The 10,676-nt window shown below is 55.3% G+C and overlaps 1 protein-coding gene across 1 annotated transcript; it reads right to left on the minus strand.

Annotated features, from left to right (window-relative positions):
* Positions 1-676: 676 nt before the first annotated feature.
* Positions 677-9,322, minus strand: PGC (progastricsin). Its single transcript, XM_032648574.1, has 9 exons — positions 9,201-9,322; positions 7,114-7,264; positions 6,590-6,707; positions 5,512-5,630; positions 4,678-4,877; positions 3,296-3,418; positions 2,589-2,736; positions 1,705-1,803; positions 677-973 (listed from the first exon to the last, which is right to left on the minus strand). The coding sequence occupies exons 1-9, from the start codon at positions 9,257-9,259 to the stop codon at positions 818-820; spliced, it is 1,173 nt and encodes a 390-aa protein (XP_032504465.1). The 5' UTR covers positions 9,260-9,322; the 3' UTR covers positions 677-817.
* Between the last annotated feature and the right edge of the window lie 1,354 nt (positions 9,323-10,676).

Consider the following 10,676-nt stretch of genomic DNA (forward strand, 5'->3'; position numbering starts at 1 on the left):
GAGTTTGATTTTCATGTGATTCAAATAGCTATCCCTCTTGTCTGTGGTTGAGAGCCAGCCCTTCTTTAAAGACAAGCCCTGGGACATAGGGGTCTGGGTTAAAATATGATAGGCTTAACTCAGCCCAGATCTTCTGGAGCCCTCCTGGAACCTACTAGGTTCTGGTGGCATCGGGTGATCTCTCCCTAAAGGATCCGTGACTGTTACAAGTGTGTATTGGCATCCAGCCTTACTCTGAAAGCTCCTAGTGGAACTTGATCACAGATAAGGAGGAAGAGGCTAGATTTAGGATACATTGGACCCCTAGTCACACTGCTAGTGCACATGTGTGGGGTCACTCTGGTGGTAGTTTGGTAAATTAGGTCAGCAGAGCATTTTGGATTGCCCATTACAAAGGAATGTCCTGCTTCCATGCCACTACCACAGTCTTCCCTCTCCAGAGAGAAGCTGTGAACAGACTCCAAGCTTTGAGGGATGCAGGGCCCACCCCCAAGCCCTATCCTGTGCCCTATTTCTCTTAGGTTCTCAGTGACCCACTGCAAACCTCCTAGAAACTCAGGGAGAACATGGCGCAGCAGAGGCAAATCTGCCCCTGACTCTCATTGCCCCCTTGTCTGAGACCAGGGGCTGCCTTACAGGCCACAACTGCCCTCTAGAAACAACAGGCTGGCCGATATGGAGAAGAAAGATTTATTGTTAGAGAAAGTCCAGAGTCCAGAGAAGGGAGGCTACATGCAGAGAGGAAATGCAGAGAGAACCCCCTGTAGCCTGGGAGGCCCAGAGGGAGAAGGGAGCCCGGGGAATCCAGGCGCTGAGTCTAGGCGGCTGTGGCAAAGCCCACCCTGTTGTTGCCCAAGTCATAGACGGAGTAGTAGGACCTGAGGAAGACGTCCCCAAGGATCCACAGGGGCTGGCCGTTCTGGGAGGGCACGTAGGTGGGCTCGACCCCCAGCATGCAAAAGCTGTCGTCGTTCTGCACAACACAGAAGGGCAACACTCATTCATCCGCTCACACAGTGATGGGGCACTGCTCGGCACAGAGCCCCAGGCCAGCAGCACAGGTGCAGAAACAGGCGAGCCAAAGTTTCTGCCCTTGAGGGCTCACAGGCCAACTGAGCCTCCGGAGCCAGAGTCGGGCTGGTGGGGGATTCTGGCGTGGCCGAGGGCAGGCTGCAAAAGGCCTCCCTCTGCAGGGTCTCCTTGACTCCCTCCTGTTACTGATTTGGAGCAGGTCAGCCTGGCGGTAAAGTCTTGGAGCCAGACCAACTTGGGTTCAAAGCTTAGCTTCACCCTGACTAGCTATGTGGCCTTGGGCCAGTTACTTAACTCTCTGAACCTCCAAGTTTTTGTTTGTAAAATAGAATCAGTATCTCGCTCGTTGAGTGTTGTGACGAGTAATCAGGGAAATGTAGACAAAGTGCTTCACTCAGTGGCTGACTCTCATAAGTGATCAACAAAGAGCCAGCGCCCCTCCCCTCTAATTAATAATAATCATTAATAATAGGTGGCACTCTGCTCTTTCATAGCCTCGTTCCAGAGACGGGGGTTTAGAATCAATGGATGGGGAAAAGAAATCAATGCTGCAAGGCATCAGGAAATGGCGCGAGGTAAGGAGACCCAGAGTTTCTGGCTACCCACCCCTTCCTCCCACCCCTCACCCCATCCCCCATCCCCCAACCTCTCGATGCAGGGGCCAGGACTTACATTGAGGATGTAGGAAGCGGGTGGCAGAGGGAACTGCACACCATTTATGATGAACGTGAGGGTGGGCAGGCTCTGGATGCTGTTACAGTCCACGAAAAACTGCAGAGAGGAACAGGGCCCGGGATGCCTCATCTCCCCCCCTGAGAGGACCTGCCAACCCCATCGCCTCAGCCCCTCAGGACCCGGGCCTGAGCCCCAAGCCTGCTTTGGGACTGGAGGCTGCAACACCAATACTGCTCGTGTTACACATGAGGACTCACGTGCAGAGGGTGGGATCTGGGGGGACCTGAGCATCTTTCTCACCCCCAAACATGACTCTTGCTTGAATTTTCCCCATGAGAGAGATTAAATCTACACCCCCTTCTCTGCAAGTGTCCTTTTAAAACACGCAGGTCTGTAGAAAGCATGGCCCATCAGTCCACCAAAGTTAGTGGGAATGCATTAATTAGGCAAACCCTTTGGTGGGCTCAGGAGGGGGCACGGGGCAGAGAGCACGGCCCTGTGGAGGTGAGGGAGCTGTGGACTGAAGGGTTATCCCTTGTCACTCATGGGCTTGGCACCACAGTCTAGTTATTTCCCTCTTACTGCAAAGCCCGGCAGGTGTGTTACCTGTTTCCGCTAAGGGGCTGAAGCTCGGAGGAAATTCTGCCTGGTAGTGACCTCCCCACACCCTTTTATCACAAGCATCTGGCTCCCCTGGATCAGCCTTCGGGCCCCCAGCCAGCTCCCAGCCCCAGTCATCCTGGGGCCCCCACCTCCAGTGCCTGGGGGCGGCGAGAAGCACGGAGGCCAAGGATCAAGCTATTCCTGTGCTCCCAGGAAAAACCACAAATGCCCCCTGGCTGGCCTCCCCCAGGAAAGGGGCACACCTCCACCACACGCACCTGTCCATACTGGTCCTCCTCGGCCCCTGTGGCCTGCAGAAGGGAGCTCATGAACTGCTGGGGCACGGTGAGCAGAGACGTGCCAGTGTCCACGACGGCCTGGCAGCCCTGGGAGCACCAGCCCGTGGCCTGGTCAGCAATGAGGAACCTGAACGGTGAGGAGATGGGCGGCCTCAGCACCTCCCAGCTCAGGGCAGCTAGGGGATGAGCTGCAACCGCAGAATCAAGGTGCACCTCCAGAAGATAAGGACTCTGCACAGGTCAATCCAGCCATCCTCCTGCCTCATACCAAAGTCTGTCAAAGGCCACCTATATGGCCTTGGAATCTCTTTCTAAAAAGTTCCAAGGATGGTTTTAGAAACACTGAAGGCCAGGGTTACTGATTCATTGTAAGTACTTCGAGCAAATTATTCCCTCCCCCTCACACACCCCAGTTTTCTAATGTCTAAGCCCCTAGGGTTGGACTACAGGGTCCAAAATGTCTGGGATTCCCAGTCCCGCCCCTTCCTATGTTGTCCCCACCCCACCCTCCTTCTCCAGGCCGACCTGGGCCTTGAAACCCCAGCTGAGGGCAGCTGTGGCTTTGCAGGCGCAGGCCTCTGGGGTCCTCTGTCCCCCCGCCACCCGGCAGTACCCGTGTGACATGAAGTGCCTCCGAGCCTGCTCCGAGGAAGTGCCCACACCCCCAGGGCCCACCACAGACTCACTCCTCAATGCCAATCTGCCAGTACAGCTCCTGGGTGACGGGGGCCCAGTGGATCTGCCCTGTGTACAGGCTGCTGTCCACACCTCCGAAGATGAGTGCTCCCCCGTCCTGAGAGCCCTGCTGGCTGCAGGACTTAAAGCAAAAGTGAGTCAGGCAGTGGCTGTGGAAAAGGCAGGAAAACAGAGATCCTGCCCTGGCTCCAGACTGGGGCTCCCTGAGGAACGGCTGTGTCTCCCCTCAGACTGGGGCTCCCCGAGGTCGGGGCCGCGTCTCCCCTCAGACGGGGGCTCCCTGAGGAACGGCTGTGTCTCCCCTCAGACCAGGGCTCCCCAAGGGCAGGGCCGCGTCTCCCCTCGGAATGGGGCACCCTGAGGGAAGATGTTGTGTCCACCCCCCACCCCCGCCTGGAGCTCAGGCTTCCCAGTGCCTCAGGCTCCCAGGTACTCCACCAAGCGCTGCCTCTGGGGAAGCCTCTGGTCGTCTGGCCCCCCACCCTGCCACACACCACGTTCTCCATTCCCTTTCACTTTGTGCTGCTGGTGGAGCGTGTCCACGGGAGCCTGACCCGGGCCCAGCTTATTTTTCTGCTGGGATCGGAGGGAGGTAGGGCCCAGGTGGAGGGGAGGGCAGGGCCTCCCCTGTTAGACAGAAGATGAACCTGAGTGTGGAACTGGGCAGAGCTCCTACAGGCTAAACTCAGGGTACTTGTAAACAGAGGCCAGCAACCGATGTAACAGGATAATGTGATTGAAAGATTCAGATGACTAAGCCCCAGAGAGTAGACATTGAGTATCTCTAGAAGGTAGTTGTCTAATTCTGGAGAGGAAAGAAAGTCCACCCCAGGTGACGCCCCCACCCCCACGCCTCCTACTGCCTGGCACCGGGGCCCATCTACATAAATCACTGAGTTGGCTTGTGTTTGTGGTAAGAATAACAACTCGTTAGGAGTTCATGGTGGACCTAGACCAGAAGACTCCAGGACCTGGCTAGAACAATAGATCAAAGGAGATGAAGCAATAGATTTCTACACAAAAGAGGTGTCCAGGTAGAAAACATTTGGTCAGAAGGAAATGATCTAACTGGGGCTCTGGGCAGGAGGTAAGCCCAAGAGGTATGGAGAAAGCAGTAGCAATGCTCAAAGAAGAGCTCAGCTGGAGGAAGGAGAGATACTGTCATGGCCAAGATATACAAAGAAGAGGCCGAGTGGGCAGGGACAGATGCAGGGGTCGGGGAGGGGAGGAGGAAGAGTCAGAAGCCCAAGAGGAAAGGCCCTGCCAAATATGCCTGCTGGGAGGCCTTCAAATCCCAAAGTGTTGAACCTCAGCCGTCCAGGGCCACGGGGCGAATGGGCTGGGAGCTGGGGACCACCAGGTGGTTCCTTACCTGCTGAGGTAGAAGCTGAAGACTGGGCTGGTGAGGGCACCCTCCTGCAGCATGCCCTGCAGGACGGTGGGGGCCCCGCCCGTGGACAGGGCAGGGTAGGCCATGCCCATGATGCCATCGAACTTCGCATAGAGGAAATTGGTACCCGGCTCTTTCTCACTCAGGCCGAACTCCTGGTTGGGGACCTTGATGCCCTGGACCTGGAGGGGAAAGAGAGGATGGGAGATGACAAGTGTATCTCCACCCACCTCCCCCAGGCTCCCCCTCCTCAGACCCCTCAAGGGTCTGTTCTTCATCCCTCCTTTGCTTCTGCTGCCTCTCTTCTTGTCAGGTTTGCAAAAGCCACTTTCTCTTCCAAGAAGCCATCCCCGACTGCTGCAGCATTCCCCACCCCAACCTTCTTCTTCCCGAGGCTTTAAGTTCCTTAAGGACCAGGTCATCCCAACCATTGTGGTGCCCTCGGTGCCTGGCACATGATGGCCCGCAGTGAGGGTTCAATGAGTGAATGGATGAGCTTTTTTTTTTTTTTTTGTCTGCGCCTTGTGGCATGCGGAATCTTAGTTCCCCGACCAGGAATCAAACCCGTGCCCCCTACAGTGGAAGCGTGGAGTCTCAACTGCTGGACCACCAGGGAAGTCCCTGGATGAGCCTTTATTGTACTGATTTTCTGGCCTGTACGGTAGAGCACTAGGTGTTTCCCATATTTTTCAGGGCCTCCATCTAAGTCTCCCCATCAGACTGTGAGGACTTTGAGGTTAGAATCCAGCTCACAGCCCCGGACTACCTTCCCCACATCTGGGTGTGGGGACAGGGGCAGCCGGCAGTATCACTCACTGTCAGAGTGTCATAGCCGAAGAAGCCGGTGAGGCTGCCACTGCCATACTGCAGGGAGAAGGTCTGCCCATTGGTGGAGTAGGTGGAGGACAGGCTGGGGTTGAAGCGGGTGTGGCTGGCTGCAAGGGAAGGAAAATTCGGGAAGTCAGGCTGGCCCACTCTCAGGCCTGCCGGACTGCCCACCTGTCTCCCAGCCTGGGCTCACATCCTGGGGACTCAACACTCCCCCCATGCCCCACCCCCCACAGGCCACTGAGTCAGGTGGTGGCCAGCTGACATTCCTGGCACTGGAAGTCCCACAAGAACTGGCCAGCCTTGACTCCAAAGCCCCCTCTGACCTACAGAATCTTGAGATGCCCTAGGATGGTGACCTCCCTATGGGCAGGTTATATAGAATCTATTCATCTCCCTGACCCCCAGCAGATCTCCTGACACATGGCGAGTGCTGAGAAATTACTCATCGGATGAAGGAGTGAATGAACCTCCAGGGCATCTGTGCATTCCCTGACCCTCACCTCACCCCGAGGAGGAGCTGGCCACACCAGGATCCTGAGATAGCCTAGGATGGAGCCAATGAGGGACCTTCTGGACTAGAGGCGTCAAGACCCAACCCCCAAGGCTTTGGCAGGGACCAAGGCAGCCCTAGGAAGTGAATATCTCCTGTCTCCAAATACAACTACAGGGAGGGGACCACATCTATATCCTTCTCCCGTGTCCCTTGAGATACTCAGTAAGAACTTAGTAAATGGGGTGGAGTAGCATAGAAAGAGTGTTGTAGAGTGGAGTGGGATGGAATGGCATTGCCCAGAGCAAACAGAACGGAGTGGAGTGGGCTGGGCCGGGCTGGAGTAGGTGAAGGGATATGTATTTGTGAGCAGGGAAGGCAGAGGGGCCACCCAGCTCCATGGCCAGCTTCTTCCCTCTGGCTTGGGCATGTGCCACATGACCCTGGACAAGTCCCTGGTCTTCTCTGGGACTGCAGCTCTCCCCAGCAATCTTTATGAAGTGCGGCCCTTCCCCAGAGGGTGTCAGTGCCCTGCCCTGCCAACCGCCCTCCCCTGCCCAACCTAGCACTCACTGCAGGCCTGGCTCTGGCAGTAGACAGAGGGCACCCACAGGTTGGAGGAGCCAGTATCAAAAAGGACCAGGAAGTTCTGTGGTGGGGTCCCGATGCTGATCTCACCAAAGTAGGCAGCCTGGGCAGGAGAGGGGGGACATGGACGGGCTGTTAGCTCTGGCGGGATCCAGGGACCATCAGGCCCAGTCTCCTCCACGGACAGAGTGACAGAGTGACCAGCCCCACAGCCCGCACCAGAAGCAGGGGCCTGAGCCTGCCCTCCACGCTCGCCCAGAACCCACAGACCTTTGGTCCAAGCCCGCCCGGGGCAGCTGCAAAGGTCTCTGTGGACTCAGCTGCCAGGTCAGCAGGGGGCCCTGAGTGCTCTGCCCGCCAATGAAGTCTCCGGGCTGGCAGGTCTGAGAGACGGGGGCAGGCCCCAGGGGCCGGGTGGGAGGGTGCAGAGAGGTGGGGCGCAGCTCATAGCCCAGGCCTGGTCTTTGGCAGCAGGGAGATGGGGAGCCCCGGGGAGGGTCAGGACTCACGTCCATGTATTCCATGGGCTCGGAGGCCACGCTGAAGTCACTGAAGCGGTACTTCTGGGCGGGGTCATACTTGTGGGTCCTCAGGAAGTCCTCCAGTATCCCCTTCTCTTTCATGGTCTCACGGATGGACTTTAACTTCTTCACGGGGACTCTGCAGAGGGCTGGGGTCAGGGCAGGACCTCCCTCTTTCCTACAGAGGCTCTAATATCCCAATCTCTCTCTCTCTCCATCTCTGTTTGCCTCAGGCTCCCTGCCGCTCTGTCCCCCGGTGTCTGCAGCTTGTACGTGTCTGTGTGTCTCCCTCTTTCTCCATCTCTGTCTCAATCTCTGGTTCTCTCTGGCTTTTTCTCCCTCTGCCTCTCATTTTCTTCCTCTTTCTTTCTCTTTCTTTCAAAACTCTTCTCAGGACTTGCTCTGAGATTCAGAAAACAACTGACTTCACCCATGCATGCCCCCACCCCATCGCATGGGTCCTCATCCCACCCTGGTCCTCCACTCTCAGATATCCCATAAACACTTTCCCAGGCAGGGGAGAGGAACTTCAGACATTACCTTTTGTAGGGTTTGTACATTTTTGTTCTGTTCTGTTTTGTTTTTGTTCTTTTTGGCCGTGCCGCATGGCTTGCGGGATCTTAGTTCCCTGACCAGGGATGGAACCCGCGCCCTCAGCAGTGAAAGCGCCGAGTCCTTAACCACTGGACTGCCAGGGAACTCCCAATTTGTGCATTTTTAAAAAAGGTTTCAGAGGGACTTCTCTGGCGTCCAGTGGTTAACACTCTGCTCTTCCACTGCAGTGGGACCGGGTTCAATCCCTGGTCAGGGAACTAAGATCCCACATGCTGTACAATGTGGCCAATAAAATAAAATAAAAGTTTCACAGATGGCAAAGTTCACCCCAAAGAAAGTCCTCTGGTACAGTGGCTGTCAGGCACCTGGTGCCGGTTGGCTGTGACAGAGCACAGGACCAGGGGAAGGGCACTAGACTGGGGACTCAGAAGACAGGGTCCTAGTTCTGCCCCTGCAGCGACTTGTCTGGCCTGGATCAATCATGCTCCTCTCAGGATGCAGGGACAGTGGGGAGGTTGGCCTGGTTGGTCCGGAGCCCAAATCAGCTCTGGAACTGTATGTACTGAATTATGGGTTTCTGCCCATGTCTTCCCAGACCTGCTTGCTGCCATTGCCTAGGGGTCTCTGCGGGTCCACCCAGGCCTTGTTCCAGGCTCCAGAATTCCTGCTGCTTTCACTTCTTTCCCCATCTCTTCCCCATTCCCCCAAGACCCTTCATTGTCCAGAAATTCTCTGCTAAACCCATTCACCTTGAGCTATGAAGGCTGATGGTTGCTGCACCCCATCACAGTTACAGAATTTGCATATTCAAAGAAGTTTCTGAGAGGAGCCATCTCTTGGCCAAAAAATCACTCTTTAGTGGTAGAATAGCAAGCAGAGTGGCAGGCCGGGAGTCCTCCTGATGTACTGTGAGCTGTGCCGCCTCTTTCCCTATCCCCTGACACCTCAGCGTGTAGAGATTACATGACGGGTGTTTCTGCTTAGATGATTTTGGCATCTACCAAATCAATTGGGGGCTTTAAGGAAAATACTAGCAAACGTCTCCCTCTCTAGAAATAATTGTACTGGCCGTTCAGCATCTGCTTGGGTGGTAGTCACCCTTATTCTCCCTGTTTCCTATCCATGTTTTCTCATCAGTGGGGGACGGGATGGTGCTTCTCCCTTTGACTGGAAGTTCCCTGAAAGCAGAGGCCATATCTCCTCCTACCGCTGAGTCCTGTCCTACACCGATTCAGGGAGCCTTCCCTGTCCAGAAGTCCCAGAGCGGAGGCAGATCATCCACAGAGCTTCCTTGTCCCTTCCAACATGTGAGGATAGCAAAAAGATGGGGGTATATGAACTAGGAAGCAGATTCTCGCCAGACACCAAATCTACAGGCACCTTGATCTTGGACTTCCTAGCCTCTAGAACTTGGAGAAATAAATTTCTGTTGTTTATAAGCCATCCAGTCTATGGTAGTTCATTTAAAAGTAAAAAAGGCTGCCCAGGCTCCTGCCCCAGCAGCCAGGCCCCAGACTCACTTGATCACGGCCGCCTCCAAGGTCTGGAGGCAGACGAGGGCTACCACCATCCACTTCATGATGCCGATTCCCAGCTGGCCACAGTAGAGAAGCAGCTCAGAGTTGTGGCGTCAGAGTGGAGTGAAGGCCTGAACACTCCTTCCTCCTTTATACCCCGAGGACCCAGCCCAGCCCCTGCCTCCCTGCCCTGCACCAGCATGACCTCAATCCCCATCATAACCTGGGCTCCACATATCAGTTATTTCTGTGTGTTTTCCCTTGTGAGGGTGGCTGCAAAGGACTTTTCATCTTATTGACTTTTCAGTACAAGCAGTGGAGGCCAGGAGGTGCGAGCGATAAGAAATCAAAGTTGCCGTAAGATGGAGTGGCAAATATGACTTCTTGTGCAGGAACCAGAGGTGTGAGGTAAGCCTTTTAGGGTGAGGGCCAGAGGAGGGCAGAGTGAGGGCCGTAGGATCTATAGGCAGGTTTTTTATCCTCAGTACTTCCGACACTTTCAAACAAAAAACTCTTTGCTGTGGACACTGTCCTCGGCATTGTAGGATGTTTAGCAGCATCCCTGGCCTCTACCCACTAGATGCCAGCAACAGTCCCCCAGTTGTGACAACCAACAGTGTCTGCAGGCATTGCCACATGTCCCTTTCGGGAGCAAAATTGTTGAGAATCGCTGGTCTATAGGTGATGCACTCAAAGATTCTGACTTAAGTCCTGGTTCCAGCACCCCCAACCCCTTGGGGGATGCAGTTAGGAGTGTCGGGGTTTGATGGGGTCAGTGGCTAGGATGATGGTAATGATAATGGTAGTGGCGAGCGTGATGCTGACGGTGGTGACGTTGGCGGCGGTATTGTTAGCACAGATGCAGATGGTGGGGCTGGGTTGCCAGTGGCTGAAGTCAGAGCTATTGGGGGCAGCTTTGGAGGTTTTCCTGGTCAAATGGGACATTTGGAGCAATTCTCATCATAGTTCAGCAAGCACTCAGGACACACCCACAGAGTAAGTCGCACTGGCTTCTGGTTGTGCCACTGGCGCTGATCTGCAGCAACAGGAGGCCTGGGCAGGGGCATGGGAGGAGGGGACATGCCAGCCCCTGCTTCTGTTCTTCGTTGTCTCTCTTCTTCTGTTCCATTGAGACTCCACCCACGTCTTTTTTTTTTTTTTTTTTTGCCTCACTGTGCGGCATAAGGGATCTTAGTCCCCTGACCAGGGATCAAACCCATGCCCCCTGCATTGGGAGTACTGAATCTTAACCACTGGACCACCAGGGAAGTCCCTGCCCATGTCTTTTGTTCTCCTAAAACGCCTGTGTCCCCCATTACCCTCTTCCCCAGCTCTCGTCTGTCCTTGTTCCTGCTCCCGAGCCTGATCTGCCGTGTCCTCTGTCCCTCATCTCCGGGTCCTGCCTGCTTCCCAGCTACAAGCTTCTCATTGCCTGAGGTGACCTGGAGCTGGCCCAATGCCCGCCAACCTGGCACTGGA

Source organism: Phocoena sinus, chromosome 11, assembly GCF_008692025.1.
Source record: "Phocoena sinus isolate mPhoSin1 chromosome 11, mPhoSin1.pri, whole genome shotgun sequence".
Lineage (NCBI taxonomy): Eukaryota > Metazoa > Chordata > Mammalia > Artiodactyla > Phocoenidae > Phocoena > Phocoena sinus.